Source organism: Notolepis coatsorum (genome assembly GCF_963971535.1).
Source record: "Notolepis coatsorum genome assembly, chromosome: 3".
In the NCBI taxonomy this organism is placed as follows: Eukaryota; Metazoa; Chordata; class Actinopteri; order Aulopiformes; family Paralepididae; genus Notolepis; species Notolepis coatsorum.
The window spans coordinates 190,737,493-190,762,269 of NC_140167.1; the positions used below are offsets into that span (position 1 = coordinate 190,737,493).

Genomic DNA, 24,777 nt, shown 5'->3' on the forward strand with positions numbered 1-24,777 from the left:
TTCTCCCTGGCAACTGCAGTCTGATATTTGAGTCTGTGTTTGAGGGAAGGTATTAGGGCTGTACCGAATGAAATTTTTTAACATTCGAAGCTTCTATTGAAGTATTCGAATGAAGCTTCGAATGTAAAAAAAAGTGTTTTCATAAAAAAATGTATTATGAAATATATTATTATTATTTTTTACTAAATCCTCAATTTGAATAAAGTGATTAATCTGATTAAATTAGTATTTTTTTTATTAAATCAACTTTCTTTAATGAATATAACTCATCAGTTTCGTCAAATATAAATAATCCAATAAGGGGCACGGTTGGTACGGAAGTGATGGTGACGTCTTATAGTATAATATTAGTGTAGCCTAAACTTTATCTGCAACTGCGAAGAAACCCCCAATTGGTTTAAACATATTGAATAGACATATACAAAAAAGATTTATTAAAATAAAAAAGAATAATAAAAATAAGTTTTTTTTTTTATTTTCATTTTTTATTCGAATGTCAACATTATGATCGAAGCTTTGAAGCATTCGGTACAGCCCTAGAAGGTACGTACGTACGGTAGATAACTGGTCGGCCGGTGTTTATCCAGGGCTCACCAGTACAGGTGGAGGATGAAGACGAGCTTTGGGGATTAACTCCCTTGCTATAATAAACCACTGCTATACTGGGACAAGGACTACAGTTCACCCCCCGGAACAGGAGCGGGATCAGCATACTGGAGCCTATAGTCTGTCCAGATCATTACACATCTTTATTTATACTGTCTAGAGAGAGGTCTGAATGTACTGTATGGTGGTAACCAGAGATACGGTCCCTACCGTCAGCCTGCTGCTTCACTTTACATCTCAGCCTCTAAGTGATTAATTGGAGTCATTATGTGGATTGGGGAATAGTTTGGCGAACTCCCACTCGGTAATTGATTTACAGGCAAGAGCTTCCCCCCAGCTACTAGGCCACAGAAGCACTTGGCCCACGGTAGCTACCGCCCTGGCCCGATCCGAAATCTGGGCTTCTCAGCCTTTTTCTATGTGCGTTTCTCTGAGCTGTGTTCATTCAGTAATAAGGAGGAAATGTCTCCTTTAAAACTCGCACCTTGGAGGCGGTGTGTGTCCTGGTCGTTGTAAACCGCGACTCCTATTGGTCGGTCGGGGCGCCTGTTCAGCAGGGAGGGGATCTGGGGGAAATAGCGCGAACCTCTGCACGCGTTACATTCCCCCAGTGAAACTCCTCGCTGTCGGGTGAAAAGAAGCGGCTGGCGACTCCACATGTATCGGGGGAGGCATGTGGTAGTTCTACACCCTCCCCAGGCCGACAGTGGGGCAAGGCGTGCCACAGCCAGGAGAATTGGCATAACGACTACAAAAAAACCTGATAGCCGGCCCGGCGGACACCACTGGAGCTATTTCATTCTGATCTGTGTTTGTGATGCAGGATAACGTTGTGGTTAATGAGCCGGCGCCGGTGCCGGAAGGCGAGGGCGGCGGTGCAGATGGAGGGCCGGAGCCCTCTGAGGGAGAGGTCGCCGCCACGGGGGAGAACGACGTCATCGTGCTGGAGGAGAGCATCACCCAACCTCCTGCTGCTGCAGCCACCGCCGCTGCACCCATAGCCGACGGTGAGCGACGATGTTACACACGCACGGTGGCTCAGGAGGTAGAGCGGTCGTCTGGTGATCGGAAGGTTCCCGGTTCGATTCCCGCTCCTCCCGGGGCAGTATGTCGAAGTATCCTTGAGCAAGACACTTAACCCCTAATTGCTCCCGATGAGCTGGTTGGCACCTTGCATGGTCGCCTCTGTCGTCGGTGAGTGAATGTGTGAGTTAATGGGTGAATGGGTGAATGTGAGGAACAAATTTGGATAAAAGCGCTATATAAATGCACCATTTACCATTTACACACACACGCACACACACACACACACACACACACACACACACACACACACACACACACACACACACACACTGTATGGTAGCATGTACATTAATGCTGTATATACTGTATACATATATTTATTCTTACTGTATACCGTACTTTTCGCACTATAAGACGCTCACACACGAGCAGCCACTTAACACTTTAACATGAGCGGGCACACACTCATGTCGCACACACGCACACTTATGGCCAAAGGAAAGGACACTTTAAATTAGAATAACAGGAACAGTGTATTGCACTACCAAAGCTAACTAGCATGTCACACATGCTCTGTAAATAACTATGTACAGATACCGAGATGTCACTCCATGTTACCTGCTACCTGTTACTGCACAATGTTGTTTTCTTCTTTTGATTCTATTATATGTACCACTGTATTGCACATCGTTGCGGGCAAGACCACCCGCATTTCATTGTATACCTGTATGCCGTGACAATTAAAACTCTTGACTTGACTTGACTTGACCTGACTATAAGCCGCAGCAGCTAAATTGAATGATGTGTACATATATAAGCCGCACTGGACTATAAGCCGCAGGTGTTTTAATGTTTAATTACCATATGTAATTAGCATTGGGACACAATACTGTCAGACAAATAACAAGAATTAACTCATTTACAAGTTGTATTAAGTTTAGCAAATAAGGGAACAGATAAATAACATTTCAATGCAGTCAAAAAAGCAATATTTAGATTTTTACATTTTCGGGTTTGGTCACGTCGAGTCACATATAAGCCGCACCGTTATATAAGCCGCAGGGTCGAAAAATGGGGGAAAAAGCCGCGGCTTATAGTCCGAAAAGTACGGTATATATATATATCCACATCTGTCTCTACATACCTACATATAATCCTTTTTACATATCTGTAGATAGATACTATATCTGTAGTTCTGTACATATCACTTACCTACTCTTACTAGTTACGCTGCTGGCCAGTATGACTACTACCATAGTGTCTTTATACCTGTATCACTGTACATATTAATACTACAACTCTGTACCTACATCTGATTAGCACTATTACTCAGTAGTACTAATTTATATATATTATACCCAGCTTAATCACCTGTACATTGTACATTACTATTGCACTATTACTGTTACATTTGCACTCTGGTTGGACTTCTTTTCATTGTACTGTTTGCGCTGTATAATGACAATACATTTTAATCTAATCACACACACACACACACACACACACACGCACACACGCACACACGCACACACACACACTGAGCTCTGTTTTAATTTCTACACATGTTCATGTGTAGGCTATTCCTCTGTATGTCCTTGTCCCCCTCCTTTCGCTAAATCCAATTTGATCAAATCACATTTATTTGTAAGGCTCGAAATCACAAAGTAATGTCACAAAGTAATCACAATAAATAAAGAACAAAATCGACCATAAATTGGTGCTAAGCTCTCTTTCTTTTCCTAGGCATTGAGGAGGAGGGCCTGCTGTTGGAGAACAACGTGCAGAGCCCCACCACGGACATCTCCCAGCCAGAGACGACCCCCCTCGAGCAGCCAGAGGCAGAGACGACCCCCCTCGAGCAGCCAGAGACTCTGCCCGAGCCACCGGTGGAAGCGGAGGGCTCCGGCGCAGGTGCTGCCGGCCTGGACGACGGGGTCTGGTCTCTGTCTCCTGCTAAGACAGAGGACGAGACCGCTCTACAGGAGACCGCGGCAGAAGAAGAGCTGATTGTAGGAGAAGAGGCTGCCGCAGGGGACGAGGTCGACGCGCGCTGGATTCCAGAAGACGACGCAGAGGCCGTGGAAGAAGACGTCCCACCTGTCCTTGCTCCTGCCCCTGAGGTGGTGGAGGAGGAGGCCTCGGATTCGACACATGTAGGTGAAGAAGACCTCGACATCCCAGAGGTCCCACCCGCTGAGGTGCCCACAGAGCAGCCTGAGGACGTGGTGCCAAGCTACCCAGAAGCCCCTGAGGTGGAGGAGGAGGAGGAGGTGCCAAGCTACCCAGAAGCCCCAGCGGTGGAGGAGGAGGAGGTGGTGCCAAGCTACCCAGAAGCCACAGCGGTGGAGGAGGAGGAGGAGGTGGTGCCAAGCTACCCAGAAGCCCCAGAGGTGGAGGAGGAGGAGGAGGAGGAGGTGGCTGCGGCAGCCGAAATGCCGGCTGTAGCAGAAGAGGCCCCGGAAGCTCCTGGGATCTCAGAGGAGGAGCTGGCGGCGGACGAGATGTTATCGGTCAGCGAGGAGGACCTGCCAGAACCGCCAACGGCCTGGTCCCCGGAGAGGGAGTCGCCTTTCACCCGCGTGGCGGACATCTCCATCTCTCTGGAGGTGAGAGGCGAAGGACTCTCACAAAAACACAACATACTTTTGCCCTCTGACCTCTCATGTGTTCGGGAGCTACTGTATGAGTACTGTATATATGAGGCATATGCAGAATGTCTCTTTCATTTTTATTTTATTCCAAAGTTATGTAAATGAAGAGAACACAAGATAAGAGAAGAGAAGATATTCCTTTATTGATCCCCTTTTTGGGGGGCGTCATAGCAGCATTGGGGAGGGGGGAGGGTAGGTACAGGGTAATAGTAGAAAGACATAACTTTAGGCAATAGAATTAGATCTAAATATAAAAATATGAGAAAAAGAAACAGTGTAAACAAAGGTGCAGATGAGGGTATCTATGCCCCATCGGTTATAGTATATGTTACATTAAATATAGGCAATAGAGAATTTGAATCTGAATATATACTATGAGTAAAGGTAAACAGGTGCAGTATATACAAGGTACCCTAACTGGCATGACATACAGGTGCAGCTCAATAAATTAGAATATTGTGGAAAAGTCTATATATTTCGCTGTATTGATGCAGTCATTTGTGCAAAAGGAGCCCCAACCATGTACTGAGTGAACATACATGGACATACTTTTCAGAAGGCCGACATTTCTATATACAAAAGAAAAATACATCTATTTTTAAATTTTTTATTGGTGATACAGAATTTTGGGCTTTCATGAGCTGTAAGACATAATCATCCAAATTAAAACAAATAAAGGCTTGAAATATTTCACTTTGTGTGTAATGAATCTATAATCTACGAGAGTTTCGCTTTTTGAATTGAATCACTGAAATAAAATAACGTTTCCACGATATTCTAATTTATCGAGCTGCACCTGTACATCATATGTTGTAGTAGTGCATGGTTTCGGTGGTTACAATTCTTGACAAGACCATAGTCCTTGTCCTCTTAATGTCATTACAAAACCGATCCCAGACGATACCTCCAGTAACACATCTCTAGTCTAGTTATCGCACATGTTTTTCAACTCTTCCAGGGCTATTTTGTATTTAGGAAATCCCTGAACATGATATTGCATTGGTTTGTGATAGATTATTAGTTACTGGGTATTTCAAAGTACCTCATATTTGGTGCCATTTTAAAGCTAACAACTAGGGCTTTCCAATGATATAAAATAAGTGTATGATTATCATCATAATTTGTATTATTATGGTTCATATGTAGTTGCACTTGAACTTGTTGAAATTAAACTTGGAAGATAAAAATGTATTAAATTAAACTTTCCTTGCTTAAATCAGATTTATGTATATTGAATGGAATGTAGACAATCTTGTTGGCAATATAGAACAGCTGACAGATTAGAAATAGCATCTATTGTTCAAAAGTTATTAATTAATTAATGAAACTAGATTTGATAAAAAAAATTATGAATTTCTTTTTTTTACATATTGTGATGATAATTATAAAACGTTCATGTGTGTGTTAAAAATGTTCTTCAAACTTACCCCATTATCTTCATAGAGCCTTGTCTTCCTTCTAGAACCTCTCCCTTCTAGGAGGTTTTGTCCTGGGTAGGGAATGACTGCGCTGTTCCTGGATCTCAGCCGGTGCTGTTAGCATCTGTGCTAGCATGGGAGCTAGTTCCAGCATCTAGACACTGCCGTGAATTCTAGGTTGATAAAATGAGATATGTTACATATAGGAATATGACCCACTAATGAATACACTAAATACAGCAATGTGGCTTATTTGAAAACACTGCATTTGCGAAATAAATACGACAACTGTGTTGCCGTTAGCCTGCAGCTAGCGCTGATGTTACCCAACCCACAGGTACCTACCTACCTACCTGGGGGGAAATTGCTTCTCGCCCCGGTACATTTCAAAACAAGATTTTTGATGGAAAATATGACCAGAATCTCTGGAAAAACATCTCACAAACACTATAGACGGTCATAAAAGTTAACGAATGCTATAAGAAGTCCAACAGATTAGTATAAACAGTACTTACACGGTAGTTTAGAAATCTACAGCAGAGCAGGTTTTCCCCGTAAGAATTCATTCTGCGACCGCTCGCTCTGGGGGAAAGTTTTGAAAAACTCGAGCTGCGGTCGACGGAGGTTTTTATAGACTTCCGGTCAGAGCTGCGGAGTGATACTTGCTGTGTGTGTGGGGGCCGGTGTTCCTAATATGGTCACAAAAAATGGTGTCCCTCTGCCAAAAAATGAGAAAATAGTGCCGAAAAGAAAAGACAGCGCGCTATTGTACGGATCCGTGTCGGGAGCTCTGGAAGAGTTTAAGAGAGACCCTAATAAACCAAAGCACATCTCCCCTGTTTGTGTCTTTAGATCCAGACCCCAGGGGTCGGCCTTGTCGACGTCACGGAAGCAGACCCGGGCTACGACGTCGTCCACTACGGTTACGACGTGTCCAACCACACGGAGGAGGACAGCAGTGGCTTCCCCGCTGGCGTGGTGAATGGTGTGGTGCACAGTACGGACCGGGCCAGCATCGCCATGCCGGCCAACCCGGGGCGAGCTCTGATGGTGTTCTTCAGCCTGAGGGTGACCAACATGATCTTCTCAGAAGACCTCTTCAATAAGAGCTCCCCTGAATACAAGGCGTTGGAACAGCGGTTCCTGGAGCTGGTAAGCCACGTGTCTCTTCTTCATTATTTTTATTTTATGTCTGCACTTTTTTTTTTACTGCTGTGATGAAGCACTTTGAGCTGCAATTCTTGTATGAAAGGTTCTATACAAATAAAGTTTATTATTATTATTATTTCCATTGTGAAGTTGTTTTTTGTTTATTTAAAGGATCGCCGTTAGCTTATGTTGTAGCAGTTTGCTCATCTTCCTGGGGTCCACACACAATCAACATTGCAACAAATAATAATACATTAATACAGTAAATACATACAAATATATTTAACAACTAAATAAAAGAAAACCGTAAAATTAACAGAAGAACATACAATTATTGATACAGTCAAAATATAAAAACAAATCCAGTTTAACCCAACTAGTCATTGTCATCTAGGGGTGTAACGGTACACAAAAACCACGGTTCGGTACGTACCTCGGTTTTGAAGTCACGGTTCGGTACGGGTTTTCGGTACAGTGGGGGAAAGTTTGGTTTTCCATGTTCCACTCAGGGGTGATAGTGTGCAGTAACTAATTTTACTTGTAGGGCTTTCAATGAATATTCTATATTGAAATTAATAATCGACTTGTAAATACATTTAAAAAAAATTATAATAATATTAGATTGTGAAAAAAACAGCCCCCGGTGGGCGGTTGTTAGTGGTTAACTCATTGGACGCCACGTATTAACCTCATCCTCTAGTAGCTACCGCCACCGCTGTAAACGGTGGGAGTCGCTCACCTTGTTTGCAGGGCTATAACTATTTAAATATTATAGCTATGCAATACTATGGCCCATTTGACATAAGAGTATCTATCGTTCAAGATGTGAAAAAGGAATATTTTTTCCATCCATACATTCTCGTTTTATACCGTGTTGAATATAAGTATGGTTTTAGAGTGGTCTAGGGTAATTCCTGGGAGGCTAGTAATAGCCTGCGATGCATAGTATACTTAATCCATTGGCATTTCGTCCCTATACACGCTACAATAAAAAGTTCAAATGCATATGATCTGTATATTATGTTCCATCATGCATGCATGAAAGGGGGGGAGGGGTAGTTTCTGATTAATTGATTGTCAATAACGGCATTCGTTAGTACAACAGCATACGCTGATCAGGGCGATGGCTATGAAAACAATGCACAACCAAGCTGAAATTGACATTAAATTGCTCTTACCTGTGGCCGATGAGATTCCAAAAAGAATATTCCAATTATTTGATTGCCATCTGCTAGATCGTATGTCCATTTGGCCCACGCCATAACCCCCTACAGCATAATGAATCGGGCATCCCGAAAGCGATTCAATGCGATCGGGTATACCCCTCGGTTCAGGCTACTCGAAAACTCCGCCCGGATGACTTTCATTGACGCACAGAGAGATACACAGTCTCTCAAATGGAGTGCAACATCGGCCACATACCACCAGGCGGCGGTATTGTACTTTTGCGATCTCAGAGTCCTTCCATATGGTACCACAGCCTTCCTGGGTGATTTATGAATGGAAATAGCGAATAAAAGAAATAACGATCCAATAACGTGTATATATATACACGTGGTTGGCGTTATTCGATTGGCGGACAAACACGTACAGTATATATGCGTGAACGGCGCTGAAGGAGTTAACAAACCGTTGTGTTCGTTCGGTACGGTACGGTACACACTGAAACGGTTATTGACACCCCTATTGTCATCCTATACAAACATGAACCAACAGCAAACAGCTGTTGGAGTTGTTGTCCATGTTATGGAGTTTAACGTGATTTTCCCTCGTTGTTGTTCATGTTATTCAAGATTCAAGAGTTTTATTTGTCACATACCGTAATTCCTCTAATAGTGACCGGTATTCAATTACAAACCGGGTCTCTATTAATGGCCGGGTGCGCTCTTGAGCTAAGCAATTATAAGCCGACCTCCTAATACAAGCCGGGTTACTAATATACTGAGCTGCATACTGAGCTGCTAAGGTAAAGTTACTTGATTTCACTTTGAAAACGTTGAAATTACCAGTGACCACCTGTAATTGCACTGTTTACTATTTCATACAGTACTTGGTTTCAATAAATGAACCCAGTACTTTTTACTGGGTTCAAACTGACACAAAATGTTGATTTATTCATTATGATCCGTTTGAAAATTAGAAATATAGGCCTCTCTCTTATACATGCCTCCTCCTAATAAAAGCCTGGTACCCGCTACAGTTTAAGCAAATACAAGCCCGGGTCACTATTAGAGGAATTACGGTACATACCAAGGCATACATTGAAATGCGGGTGGCCATGCCCGCTTTGATTGTGCAATAATACTAATAATAAAATAGACACAAAAAACAGGTAATAAAAAGACATAAAATGGGCATGATAAAATAGACATGCTAAAGTCCTGAGATAGTTATGGAGTTTGACCTGATTTCCCGTCGTCGCACAGCTCGTCCCCTACCTGCAGTCCAACCTGAGCAACTTCCAGAACCTGGAGATCCTCAACTTCAGGAACGGCAGCATCGTGGTCAACAGCCGGATGAAGTTTGGCAAGCCGGTACCTCGTGGTGTCACCAACTCTGTCTACCTGATCCTGGAGGACTTCTGCAACACGGCCTACCAGACCATGAACCTGGCGATCGACAAGTACTCGCTGGACGTGGAGTCAGGTAAATGCTTCTCCGTTGTGTACAGTGAGGGTATAAGGTAAACACGGCTCGTGTGTTGATAATGTAAGCGGTGTGAAAGAGAGAGCAGTTATGAAAACATCAGTTGATGCCATTGTCACATGGATTTTAATGGGTGTCTGCTTAGTCTCAGAGCATTACATAGTGAATAACACTGCAGTGAGTCACTTTCGGGGAAAGTGTGTGTGCGTGCGTGTGTGTGCGTGTGAAGAGGCCTGGGAAAGCAGGTGTTAAATGCCTTTGGGGACACTTTGTGGTTTCACAGCACACATGCCATGATCACACCGACTGGGCTGAGATAATCACGGTCACTCTGGGGTCAAGTTGGCGCACATCACCAACTGTCCTTTGACTCAGTCAGCAACTCTAAGCTCTGGTGTTTGTGTGTTTTAGGACGTCTTCATAATACAGTAGGTGTTTTTTAACACGTTGCTCCTTCTCATGTGAGGTCAGCCACTAGTTGTCTGTGCGTGAGACACGGATTATTGTCGGCCATTCATAATTATAGAATGAGTCCTATTATGTTTATGGTTTTGACTGAGCTGTCATAATCTAGTCTGAGCTGGATATGGCATGCAGTAGTGCCCTCCCAACAGGGAGGACGCCTGGTGTATCTGTGTGTGTGTGTGTGTGTGTGTGTTTGTACCCTTAATTCCATCCTCTTTCTACCTTTTTACCCTACCCTCCAATCTCCCCCAATCTCATTCAATCTAGTTTGCTGCAGCTCAAATGTATCCCCTTGCCCCACTTTGCCTTTTATGTCTGTCTGTGTTTTGTGTATTTTGTATGTTTGTTTTTGTTTTGCTGCCATTTTGGCCAGGTCTTGCTCGAAAAAGAGATCTTTGATCTCAAGTGACTACCTGATCAAATAAAGGTTAAATAAATAAATAAAAAATGTGTCGGATAGGGCATGTTGAGAGCATCATTTTAACGCAATCGTTATTTGATTTTGATTTGATTGAAGTTTATTTCAAATATGCAACAACAACAAACAAACAACAAGTACAGATATAGCCTTAAGCCATTCAAATAATAAATGTATATAAAACATTTAAAAAAAGTCAAACTCAATATATATTACATATTTGAAAAGGAGTGGGAAGAAGTATACACTTATTTAATCCCACCCCTTTTTACTCATCATCAGATCATACTTTAGTAACTTTACTTATTCATACTTTACTAACTGCTCTCTTTAATGTCAGACTTATAATGAAAAATGTACTTAGTTAACAAAAAACTTTTGAATAATTCCTTATTATTATTTGCCAAAACTGTAGGTTACCCTGTATAGTTTCTCTAGCCATTTAATATACATATTTACAACTACATACCTACATATTATGCACATATATACACATACATATACATACATACACATACATACAGCCAGTTATCAAACCCCTTCTTCATGTCTGTACCTCTGGAAAACCATTTGACTATATTTTATTTTAAACTGTTTTATGTTTTGAGATTGCTTTAACTCTACAATCAGACAGTTCCATAATTGTACTCCACAAATTGAAATACAAAGACTTTTCATGGTTGTTTCGAAAACTGTATATGACCCAACAACTCTCGTTCCCAGGGGACCAGGCGGACCCCTGTAAGTTCCAGGCGTGTAACGAGTATGCGGCGTGCAAGGTGAACCGGTGGTCGGGCGAGGCGGAGTGCGTGTGTAACGCCGGCTACTTCAGCGTGGACGGCCTGCCCTGCCAGAGCATCTGTGACCTGCAGACGGACTTCTGCCTCAACGATGGCAAGTGTGACATCATCCACGGCCAGGGAGCCATCTGCAGGTAGGTACCCTGGTGCTTAAACCAAGGCCTGTGACAAAGATTCACCTATGGTGTTTCTTTGATCTTAGATGCGTTAAATCCATGTTTCTGATTGACATTTTGGGTGAGGTGAAAGAAAGCATCATTGTGTGTGTCTATGTCTGTGTCTGTCTGTCATTATTTTGGTATTTCCGTTGTTGTCAGTCACACACATGTACATGGGCAGGTGTGGGCGAGTGTTTGTCCGCTTCCTCGTGTGTGCGCGCGGCCGTGTGAATGCACGTTTGCATGTCAGATTGTGTGTGTGTGTGTGTGTGTGTGTGTGTGTGTGTGAGGAGAAACGCTTGAGAAGAAGTGAAGTCTCACTCTCTCCTCGGTCCGCTCGCATGTGGAAGGTTTTTGCAGAACGAGGGTGATCGCGAACAGACGCACAAACAATAGCGGACGCCAAGACCTCTGTTTCACACCCGCCGCAATCACATCATAAAACAAACAGGCGGCTCCAGATGCTGAGGAACTGTAGTTTACCTTGTGGCGTCCAAACAAGTTAAAACATTCCATGGAAACGGCGAATAAACAGCAACGTCTCTCAAATCGAAATGACCCAAAACGCAAACAAATACAAAATGGAGGGGGGGGGGGGAGGAGGGATGTTGCGGCTGTTTGTTTTGCTGTTCCACGGTTCTCTGTGTGATGTTCCTAGGTGCCGTGTCGGGGAGAACTGGTGGTACCGCGGGGAACACTGCGAAGAGTACGTGTCCGAGCCGCTCGTCGTCGGCATAGCGATCGCCTCCGTCGCCGGCTTCCTATTGGTGGCCTCCGGAGTGATCTTCTTCCTGGCCAGGACGCTGCGCGAACAATATGACAAGGACGAGTTGGAGGACCCCATCCGGTGAGGCTGCTCCCTGATTGGCTGCTCCCTGACCGCGGTCTCTTCTGTTATATATATTATGCACCCAATAGAACGTGAGAGGGAGTGTGTCACAGTAAATAACACCACAGCTGTGTCCGCTGTAGAGCATCTCACCTGTCATATCCTACCTATAGGCTGGTAAAGATATTCCTCCTAAAATGTCGGAAGTACAGGAAGTACAGGCTACAGGCTTTCCGGTTTCGACAAAACAATTATAGAAACGTGTGAAGTGCACAATGTTTCCTCGTTTAAGCCACTGCAACGGCTTTGCCTGAAGAATTTACTACATGACCGGGACGATCTAGCTTGTTTGCCGACAGGATTCGGGAAAAGTTTGGTCCGTTCGGAGGCAGCTTCCAGGGGAAGTACATACACCGGAAATTATACCCCATAGACACTTTCGGCCGTAGTTTTTTACCAGGCTTTATCTCACGGAGATAAAACTGGGAACGAGGTTATATCCTACCTATTTACTATAACACACACACTTGAGTGTTGATTTTTATTATTATCTATTAATTCTATTTTATTATTATGTATTTGTTTGATACAATATCTGATTTTATATTGTGAATAAAACACTGAGATATCAAGTAAATTCAGCTCTGTATACACAGTAAGCAACTCCTAGCCCTGATATTATTAAGCAATAGCTCACGACCAGTGGCTCAGGAGGTCTGAGCGGTCATCTGGTAATCTGTAGGTTACCGGTTTGATAATGACTCCTCCTGGCAGGCAGCATGTCGAAGTGTCCTTGAGCAAGACACTTAAACCCCTAAACTGACCCAGATGAGCAGGTTGGCGCCCTGCATGGTTGCCTCTGCCGTCGGTGTGTGAATGTGTGAGTGAATGGGTGAAAGCGCTATATAAATGCACCATTTACCAGTCCATTTGGTATATGGTTACTATATCACAGCTAAGGGGGGGGCGTCGTTTGGCCCGACACGAAGCTGATATAGTCACCAGATACCATGGCTTGAAGTGAGCTATTGCTTTTATTAATCGGTCACCAAGTATGGCAATATGAATACAAGGTTTCATAAAATAAACAACAACAATTGCAACAGAAAATGTGATAATCTATTAATAACTGAAACATTATTTAGCCAAGCAATAGCAATAGTTCTTTAGGCATTTAGCAGAATGGTTGCCAAGCAACACACAGATGCAGTGGAAAGCACTATTGTAAAAAATCAAGCAATCGGATTGGTTCATAGCCGTGGTATAATTCCAGGTGTCCTTTTCAGAAAAGTTAATGTTATGCTAGCAGGCATTAGGCAAATGTATTTCACAGCAGTGACAGACGTACTGTACTGGAGAGCAAGCTAATCATCTAGTCAACCATGCTTAAAAATTGGGGTGACTATTAGCATTTATCTGGAAGTAGTGTTCAGTTACTTCTTAGCATACTACTTTGTTTACAACCAATCTAAACTTAGAACGGATCTCCTTGCGTAAGAGCATTGCGTAGTAGTCCAGGATGATTATGGGAAGGGGGCGGGGGGTGGGGGTCAGACTCAGCGGGTTGTATGGATATTTTTTGTCCTCAGTCACAATATTCTCTCTCTCTGCTTTAATGACATACTGTATGTATCGATGGGGATGGAAACGTTGATTTTCTGCATTAAACAGGGATCCTTGAGTTCACTGGTGTCTGTGCAGTTTTCTTCTGTCACCACAGACAGCTTTAGATTAAAGGCCTGGGCCCTCATTCATCAACGTGTCTTACGTACAGATATGTGCTTAACCTGTGCGTACGACCATTTCTAAGCAAAGAGTGGGATTCATCAATTTCAACTTGAACTTCACTTCGTGCTTATGTGTACGCACAGCTCGGAGCACACTTAGCTGACGCCCAGTGGTAGAACATCGTTACTACGGCATAAGCGCTCCTCAGTTCTGCATTAGTTTCAAGGCGGAAATAAGCTTCCGTGCATTAGTGTTCAACTTCTGTATGACCCGTAATTCATTATAGTTCATTATAAAATAGCGACAGTAGTGTAATTATAACGGGCTCACACGCGAACAAGAGGTTGGCCTGCTTGTTTGGCACGGGGGGGCAGACGCAAAACACCAACCTCCAAACACGATTAAATATTGTTTCAAATAAAAAGGGAATTATTTTGTGTTTCATGTTTCCAAATAAGATTGGTCACGAAATGCTTTCTACTTCAATTTGTTGGTTAGAATAGATGACCTCCGTTGAAACTTCACTGAGACTAACAGTCTATTTGTGAGCTCCCGCTCAGATGTGATAATAATAACAATAATAATAATAGCTTCATTTTATATAGCGCCTTTCAAGAGACCCAAGGTCGCTTTACATAGATAGGGGGGGGAATAACAAAGTAACAAACATAGTGGACAGACACACAACATATAAATATGATGATGGAATTCATTCAAGATCCTCTCCACCCTCGGGTCTTTGCCACCGGCACGGTCCATCGTGATATTGGAGATGGATCGAGCAATAGACTGTTACTGTAGCTGTCAAAGCTCCATCACAAATGCAGTTATGTGAATAGAAAGGGATTCCACTAAGTCAATGTTGCGATGCGCATTTGCCTGATACATGTTGTTGCTGCATGCCGGGAGGAAGGCGATGCTGAATGTTTTCAATTCATTAAATAAAACGGATACTTTTTGCAAGGGTTTACTGACTGTCATACAAATAATCAACCAACTACATACTGTAACTTTTCAGTGCACGTTCTTATTTACATTGTGACAACAGCCTTGTGAGTTCCCGCAGTGACCCGCACACAGACATGATGGAATTCAAGTTCATGTTTGTATTGATCACATATAGGCAGGCTACACATGGCGTATCTGCTACATCATACATGGCAGTAAGATTCATTGTTCTTGTATATGCTCTCGTATTATTGTTTATATAGGCTACCCAATACTGACATCAAAATAGATTGTAGTATGCCTCTAGAAATCATATGCAGCAGGTAGAAAATTGACGGAAAATCCATTGCGATTTGGAATAAAATTGAGGAGAACTTTAATCCCTGGGTATTAATCAAACAACACGGGAAAAGGCAGTCATATTCCAGCACGGTCTTTATTAGTGTTTGCGCTGCCCAGGCAGCAATGGTTAATAGATATCATATCCGACATCACCGTACGTGTGTACACGTCTGTCAGCCTGTCTCATAACACGCTTCCCTCGGCTTAGTCCATTTTTCCACATTTCATGGGGGTATTCCATTACCGTATATGGTTAATCGGGGCGGTTCTGGTATGCAAATACTTAAAACAGTGCACGAGCTCAAACGTAGGATCAAAGTCATATTTATCAAGACAGGTGTGCGTAGAACCTGTGTACGCACGTGTGATGAATCCCGTTTTTCTTGTGCGTGCACTGATTCTAAATTCTGTGCTTACGTGTGGAAATAGAACATTTTCTACACCACGTTGATGAATGAGGGCCCTGGAGTCTGGTGTGTTTTTCCTGGGACTGGGTAGCAGAATTAGCTGAGACAGATCCTGTGACTGCACGCTGGGTTACTCTAGTCAAAATTTGCCACAGAACCATCTCTCACCCAGATATCTGTAAAGACCTTACCTCCCCCTCCCTCCCTCACCCTGTCTCACTCCTCTTCTGACCTCCCTCCCTCTTTACCTGTCTCCTGGTCTCTCTTCCTCTCTCACTGTCTCTCTTCCTCTCTCACTGTCTCTCTCTCTCTCTCTATCTCTTTCTCTCTCATACACTGCCTCTCTCTTTCTCTCTCTCCCTCCCTCACTGTCTCTCTCCCACTGTTTCGCTCCCTCTCATGTCTCTCTTTCTCTCTCTCTTTCGCTCTCTCCACACACACACACACACACACACACACACACACACACACACACACACACACACACACACACTCCACCTTGTGGGATTTAGCTGATTAGTGACCAGTGGTCACATGGTATCTGTCTCTATCTCAGTGTGTCCCATCCACACTAGGGCTGCGTGTACCACTTCCGCAACGGATTTGATTTCCGGGGTTGCCCTGATTGGCCGCGAGGGCCACGTGACATGCCGCGGCCCCGCCCCGCGGCAGCACCAGACGCGGCAACGCAGAGGCTGCTGTGTTTCACTGCCGCTTCCCCACTTCAACGCCGCAGCAGCAATTGTCGCGCCACATCTTCTGAGTGCAGAGCTGTTTAATCACTTGCCCCACTGCCTTTCACATCGCGCATTAATGTTGCTGAATTAAAGAATGAATAAAGCAGGATGCGTGAGTGTAGATTTCAGCGTGCATCATTTATCATTTAACATTTGAAAGGCATACATTGTTGTCATACAGAAGTACAGAATACTTTTATCCAAAATGCTTCTTACTGTTAGTTAGAGACTGTGCTGAGCAGCATTGTCGCGCCACATCTCCAGAGTGCAGAGCTGTTTAATCACTTTCCCCACTGAGTTACCATACGCTATACAATATACTATGCAATGTACTAATATACAATACGGCTCACTTTTCCCACTTCAATGACAGAGCCGCTGTTTAATAATATTGTCGCGTTGTGGAAAGCAGGATGCGTGAGCGTAGGATTTCAGTGTGTATCATTTAATCATTTAACATTTGAAAGGCATACATTGTTGTATGAAATAAAATAGTATAGAGACATATGTACAATGTTCGATGCAGAATAGAAGTAACTGAGTTACCATACAATATACAATACGCTATAGTGCAAAGCAGAAATGGGAGATGTGGCGCGACAATGCTGCTCAGCACAGTCTCTAACTAACAGTAAGAAGCATTTTGGATAAAAGTATTCTGTACTTCTGTATGACAACAATGTATGCCTTTCAAATGTTAAATGATGCACGCTGAAATCTACGCTCACGCATCCTGCTTTATTCATTCTTTAATTCAGCAACATTAATGCGCAATGTGAAAGGCAGTGGGGCAAGTGATTAAACAGCTCTGCACTCAGAAGATGTGGCGCGACAATTGCTGCTGCGGCGTTGAAGTGGGGAAGCGGCAGTGAAACACAGCAGCCTCGGCGTTGGCGTGTGTGGGCCTGCCGTGGGGCGGGGCCGTGGCGTGTCACGTGGCCCTCGCGGCCAATCAGGGCAACCCCGGAAATCAAATCCGTTGCGGAAGTGGTACACGCATAGGGCTGTCACTTTAACAAAAAATCGAATTCGATATTTGTTGCAGAATTAGAATTAGAATTTCAGTGTAAAAAAAAACCTCTCGAGTCTAAGCTATTTTCAACGTTTTGGCAAATTATTTTTACCATGGTATGTTTGGTATCATTCTTTTCAGCACAGTCTCACCTATTATGACCTGGCCGCTTGTTTTCATACTGTACATACATACTGTATACTGCATACTGTACAACACAAAACACAAAAACGATTTTAGAAGATGTGTTTTTCTACTATGAGGCTAAGCAAATGTAAACATGCTCCATGAAGCATTAGAAACAATGAAAATGCGCCCTCGGGTTGCCTATGTACAAACAATTATATGTATAAACATTTTCTTACCTTGCCTCATAATCCTCCTCTGAAACGGCACAAAACGCACCCCAAAAGACCGACAACTAGCGTGATAAAAAAACGGCGAAGATAATAATACAAATAGAGTACAATTTACACATGCGTAAAACCTTATTTAGCATCGAATTGAAATTATCCTGTTTCAATTATTTCTTGGGCTATCAACACCAAATCAAAACTAGCTACTATGTAATTTCAGGCCTGCTCTTTCGATGAGCGTTCAGGAAATTTTCCGCCAGACCTAGTCAAACAAATGACGTCACTTAGTCACACCGGCGTGCTGGTCGACTTTAATATATTAAAATTGCAAGACAAAAAATAACTATGACCAGTAATTATTTGGAATACGCGTTTTACCGGTATCCTCCACAAAAGGTTAGTGAAGTTATTATTATAATAATAAAAAAAAAATTCTCCGTTCACGTTCAAATCTCGTGTTTTTATGTAAATTCGAAATTCAATTTGAAAATCTAAAATAATGTGACAGCCCTAATCCACACTAATACGTTTTCATTGTGCCGGTGTAAACAGGAAGTAGATTGTCTACTCTGCTGTTTGTTTTCTTCCGGGAAAGGGTCACGTGATAGGGGGCGTGGCGACTCAGGGGAGGGCACATCATGACTGATAAGACCCGATCAGGAAGTGAACGCGCGTATCTGCGTCATCGTTTTCCAAAGTCTCAGTTTCTGTCTGTCCACACTCACAACACAACTGCATAGTTTTATAACTAAAACGCGGTCGGCAGCATTTTCAAACGTTTTTTTTTTTTTTTTATTATTGCAAAACAGAAATTATTAAAAGTCAGTACTCAACACATAATGCATAATGAAACTAACAGTCAAGGTGGTTAAAATTACATGCAAGTACAGAAACAAGACAAAAAAAAAGTCAATAATAATATTTTACCGTATACAGTGTATATCCAGCGAAATTAACAATTATACAAATGCTTATATAGGACATACCCCTAATACCTATTTTCTAAAACCCTACACACATATGCTCCAGCTCGAACCCCCCCCTCCCGGACCCCTCCTTGGATAGTACCTCCATTATCCCTCACTCCTAACCAGACACTACCATTATAAGCTAGCTTTTATTCTCTCCACCACTTCTACCCACATTGACATTTTGGATTCGTTGAGACCCAGAATTCTTGCTGTAGATATTTCTTGATATATCACATCAAGATATGTAAGAGACCAAACTTTCCGGCACATTTTTTCCGGTTGAAACCAGCGTCAGTCTACATTTTAGGGGGTTGAAAATGCCAGAGTAGTGTGGACGCTAGGAAAGAGAAGTCCATGGAGTTAAGCCACGTCTATTAACTAATCAGATAACATCTTACCTACTATAGTAAAATATGATCTACTGTAGTAACATCTTATCTACTGTAGTAACATCTTATTTACTGTAGTAACATCTTATCTACTGTAGTAACATCGTATCTACTGTAGTAACATCGTATCTACTGTAGTAACATCGTATCTACTGTAGTAACATCGTATCTACTGTAGTAACATCGTATCTACTGTAGTAACATCGTATCTACTGTAGTAACATCGTATCTACTGTAGTAACATCGTATCTACTGTACTAACATATTACCTACTGTAGTAACATCTTATCTACTCTAGTAACATCTTACCTACTGTAGTAACATCTTATCTACTGTACTAACATCTTATCTACTGTAGTAACATCTTATCTACTGTAGTAACATCGTATCTACTCTAGTAACATCTTACCTACTGTAGTAACATCTTACCTACTGTAGTAACATATTATCTACTGTAGTAACATATTACCTACTGTAGTAACATCTTACCTACTGTAGTAACATCGTATCTACTGTAGTAACATATTACCTACTGTAGTAACATCTTATCTACTGTAGTAATATCTTACCTACTCTAGTAACATCTTATCTACTGTAGTAATATCTTACCTACTGTAGTAACATCTTATTTACTGTAGTAACATTGTATATACTGTACTAACATCTTATCTACTGTAGCAACATTGTATCTACTGTACTAACATCTTATCTACTGTAGCAACATGTCTTCACTGTCGTAACATCTCCCTTCTGTCATCACAAAGCTGTTTTTATCATCATATATACACCAGCTTGAGAGACTTGACGTTTTATATGTCATGTATTTAGCAGATGTTCTTATGCAAGAGCAACAGTGGACTGGGCTGAAGTGTTTTATTAGCAACATATAGTAAGACGCCCCACACGAGGGAGAACCGACGGCAAATCCACAGTGTCTAGTAAATAACCTTAGAATAAATAGCTTAGAGTAAAAGTAATCCCCAAACTGAATAGTATGTACTAGTACAGACAAAGAACAACATCAGTCTAATCGACATCCTTGTACTGTATTTGTGACCGGAGCCCTCTGTGTGTGTTTGTGCATGTGCGTGTGCATGTGTGTGTATGTGTGTGTGTGTGTGTGTATGTGTGTGTGTTCCTCTGCAGGCGAGGTGAGAGTGTTCCGTCTCTGGAGAGGGCCACCAAGTACAACCCCATGTATGAGAGTGACAACACCACGGGCTACAGTCACTACTACCGCCGCTACCCCGAGGCTCCCACACACAGCAGCGGCAGTGCGGAGGCCTCCACCGACTTCAGCAGCGAGGAGATACGACACATCTACGAGAACAGTGAACTGACCAAGGAGGTGTGTGTTGCTGTATAGCCGTACCTACCTACAGTATATGATATGCAGTGTTGTAGCCGAGTCACTACATCTCCAGTCGAGTCTCGAGTCCTCAGTGTTCGAGTCCGAGTCACCAAAGAAGAGCCCGAGTCGAGTCCCCATTACCCTAGTAGTCCGAGTCCAAGTCATCAAGGTTGAGTCTGAGCTGACATACAAATAAAAAAAGGTCTATATTAAACATAAATGACACAGCGGTCGCCTTTTCAAAGGGAGTTTATTTACTTTGTGACACAATAGCCAAACAAATGCACCAGCCATTAATATCATATCAAATTATTAGGGCTTATTAAAAAATATATAATAATAACTGTATTTATCAATTAATAAGGCAGAGTCCTCGTCTGCACCTTTCCGAGTCCGAATGTTTCAAGTTTCTTTAATAGTTGTCATACAGAAGTACAGAATACTTTTGTACAAAATGCTTCTTACTGTTGCGCTCCAGAGACTGTGCATGACAAGATAAGTATGAAATAAAAACATAGTAAAAATTAGAAGAAAAAAAAGAGGTCACAGTGTTCAGTTTAGACATATGTACAATGTTCGTAGACGTAGTTACCATACAATATACAATACTGTGCAGTGTACTAATATACAATACTATATAGTGCAAGGCATAAATGGACGAGGTGCAGTTTAGGTACAATTCACAGTAGGTGTACGAGTTGTAGTGCAAATCCTTTATCAATAAATATAAAGTGTAAGTGTGTTTGTGTGATCTAAAGTGTGGAGAGTGGGTGCTGCAGTGTGTTGTTTGTTTGAGTGAGTGTGTGTGTGCGTGTGGGTGTGTGTGCTGTGTGCATTTGATGGTTGTTGCATAGTGATTATTGTTCGTTTAGCGATTATTGTTCGTTTAGCAGCCTGATGGCCTGGGGATAGAAGCTCTGAACTGTCAGAAGCTCCTTCTGAGTCTTTCTGTGCTCGCCATAAGACTCCGGTATCGCTTGCCTGACGGCAGCAGTTCAAAGAGGCAGTTGTTCGGGTGGCTCGAGTCCTTAATAATTCTCTTAGCCTTCCCCTTGCACCGCTTGTTGTAAATGTTCTGGAGGGTGGGAAGCCCCCCTCTAATTGTGCGTTCGGCTGAACGTGTCACTCTTTGTAGTCTGCTACGGTCTTGTGCAGTGCTATTCCCAAACCAGGAGGTGATGTTGCCGGTCAGGATGCTCTCTATTGTACATGAGTAGAAGTTCCTAAGGATCTTCTGACTGACTTGGAACTTCCTTAGGCGCCTGAGGAAGTAGAGGCGTTGTCGTGCCTTCTTCACAACACTGTCAATGTGTGTGGTCCATGTCAAGTCCTCGGATATGTGGGCTCCGAGGTACTTGAAACTGTTCACTCTCTCAACTGGTGCCCCGTCGATGCTGAGGGGGCTGTAGTCCTTGACCCCCGACCTCCTGAAGTCCACAATCATCTCTTTTGTTTTGCTGACGTTCAGGGAGAGGCAGTTCTCCTGACACCACTGTGACAGGTTCTCTACCTCTTCCAGGTAGGCCCTTTCGTCGTTGGCAGAGATCAGGCCCACCACTACTGTGTCATCAGCAAATTTGATGATGGTGTTGTTGTTCCGCTGTGCTACGCAGTCATGTGTGTACAGGGAGTAGAGGAGGGGGCTCAGAACACAGCCCTGGGGGGCCCCTATGTTGAGCGTGATGGATGAGGAGGTGCAGTTGCCGGCTCTTACCACCTGGGGTCTGCCCGTCAGGAAGTCCAGGACCCACTGGCACAGGTCATAGTTCAAGCCCAGGTCCCTGAGCTTGGCTATGAGTTTGGAGGGGACTATGGTATTGAATGCTGAGCTGTAGTCGATGAACAGCATTCTCACATAGTTCCCCTTCCTCTTGTCCAGATGTGATGCTGCTGTGTGCAGCACATGGGCTATGGCGTCCTCCGTGGACCTGTTGGGGCGATATGCAAATTGCAGAGGGTCCAGGTTGATGGGGAGGGAGGAACAGATGTAGCCCTTCACTAGCTTCTCAAAGCACTTCATGGCTATGGAGGTGAGGGCTACAGGGCGGTAGTCGTTGAGGCAAGCGGGCGTAGATTTTTTGGGTACAGGGATGATGGTGGACTTCTTCAGACAGGTGGGGATGACGGCCTGTTCCAAGGACAGGTTGAAGATGTCAGTGAATACCGGGGCCAGTTGGTCGGCACAGACTTTTAGGACGCGGCCGGGGATGCCGTCCGGTCCTGCTGCCTTCCTGATATCCACTTTTTTAAAGATCCGTCTCACCTCATGCTCTGTTACCCTGAACACTGAGTCTCCATCAGCAGACCCCCCCCCCCCCATTGCCGTGGTTTGTAGGCTGGTGTTGTTATTCACAGCCTCAAACCTCGCATAGAAGGAGTTGAGATCATTTGCTAAGGAGATGTCACTGTTCAGTTTGAGGGGGGTTCCTTTGTAGTCTGTCATTGTTCTGAGGCCCTGCCACATGCCTCTAGAGTCAGCCTGTTCAAACTGAAGTTCAACTTTATCCCTGTAACGCCGTTTTGCCTCTATTACTGCTCTCCTGACGTTGTATCTTGCCATCTTGTGTTCTTCCATGTTGCCTGTCACCAGCCCGGTGTTGTATGCTGATGTGCGCACTTTCAGAGCCTCACGGACGGATTTGTCTACCCAGGGCTTTTGGTTTGGGTAGATATTAATTTTGGTGGTGGGGATTATTACTTCTACCTGAGTACAGACATAGTCAATCACCGTTTCGGTGTATTCGTTAATATTGGCTGTGTTATCACGGAGTACACTCCATTCTGTGCTTCCCAGCACTGCTTGGAGTGACTCTACTGACGTCACGGTCCAACGCTTAACCTCTCGCGAGACCACCGGCGTTCGCTTGAGACACTGTTTGTACTTAGGCAAAAGAAAAATTGCGACGTGATCGCTTTTACCGAATGGACTAAGAGCCTGTGACTTGTACCCATTCTTAAATTGCGAGTAAACATGGTCTAATATGTTCTCGCCTCTGGTGGGACAGGTCACATGCTGATAGAAATTCGGCAGCACCTTTTTAAGACGCGCGCTGTTGAAATCCCCCAAGACCAAAATGGCCGCGTCAACGTTAGCTGCCTGGAGTTTGTTTACCTCGTCGTGAAGTTTTGAAAGTGCGACCTCAGTGTTCGCGTGTGGTGGAATGTACACTCCGATGAGGATGATGGACGTTAACTCTCTTGGGAGGAAGAAGGGTCGACATTTTATCGTGATAAACTCCAGGTCTGGGGAGCCGTGGTTAGACATTTCCTTTGTGTTGCCTAAATCGCACCACTCCTTGTTTATCATGAAAGCGATGCCGCCTCCTTTCTTCTTTAGTGACTCTAATGCCGTCCGGTCTTTTCGTAGAACGAAGAAGTGGTCTGCCGGTTCTATTGCATGATTCGGGACATCTGGACTCAGCCAAGTTTCTGTGAAACAGAGGACGTTACAATCCCGAATGTCCCTCTGGAATTGGATCCTTGCTCTGATGTCGTCCAATTTGTTTCCTATCGATTGCACATTGGCCAACAATATGCTGGGCAATGTGGTTCTGTGTCGTTTGGACCTCAGTCTGTTCCGGACCCCGGCTCTCTTTCCTCGTCTTCGCGGCGGCTTTTTGTATTGTCCGTGGCCGGCATAACAAAGGATCTCGTCGGGCCATTTCTGCTGTTCAGCGATCCGATCCAGAGAGCAATCCAAACGGTAAGTTTTTCTTAATCCAATGTCAATGATTGACTGACGGTCATACACATATAATGCACCAACAGTTGGTGCAAATAAAACTCCTAATACTATAAAAATTAACAAAATAAAGCACAGTCTCGTCGGAGCGATCAGAAAGGCAGCCATCACAGCAGCGCCAGTTTCAGAATGCAGTCAATGCTCGAGTCCAAGTCCACGTCCGAGTCATCAGCGTCCAAGTCAAGTCAAGTCCAGGACTCGAGTCCTACAACACTGATGATGTGTGAGGGATATCATGACTGCATCACCATTCCACAATAGCAACGCCTTTATTCTACAGTATACTAACAAAGCATCCTGTATTTTCCTTTGCACTAAGTGTAATGTCTGGGTTTGAATGGACTTCTTCCTGCCCAGTCGAAGTGTATCAGTGACACTCTCTCAGAACGCTCTCTCTCTCTCTCCCCGCTAACATCGTGTGCTTCTGCAGGAAATCCAAGACAGGATACGCATCATCGAGCTGTACGCCAAGGACCGGCAGTTCGCAGACTTTGTGCGGCAGCATCAAACGTGAGTGTCTCTCTTGTGTTTTATCTCTCCAGATTTGAACTGGAGTAAGATACGACTATGAACCCAAACAAAGATAAGGAGGGTTGAGAGACTGAATGGAAAGAGGTTTACGGAGTTA

The 24,777-nt window shown here is 43.6% G+C and overlaps 1 protein-coding gene across 1 annotated transcript in view; it reads left to right on the forward strand.

Annotated features, from left to right (window-relative positions):
- impg2a (interphotoreceptor matrix proteoglycan 2a) overlaps nt 1–24,777 on the forward strand; it is a gene marked incomplete at its 5' end in the record, with an annotated part of 47,456 nt that overhangs the window by 19,733 nt on the left and 2,946 nt on the right. Inside the window, 8 exons of the mRNA XM_084311483.1 lie at nt 1,430–1,613; nt 3,376–4,238; nt 6,554–6,853; nt 9,277–9,496; nt 11,103–11,313; nt 11,996–12,184; nt 20,203–20,404; nt 24,580–24,659. Coding sequence (XP_084167609.1) covers nt 1,430–1,613; nt 3,376–4,238; nt 6,554–6,853; nt 9,277–9,496; nt 11,103–11,313; nt 11,996–12,184; nt 20,203–20,404; nt 24,580–24,659 — 2,249 coding nt within the window. The remainder of the gene's footprint in view (nt 1–1,429; nt 1,614–3,375; nt 4,239–6,553; nt 6,854–9,276; nt 9,497–11,102; nt 11,314–11,995; nt 12,185–20,202; nt 20,405–24,579; nt 24,660–24,777) is intronic.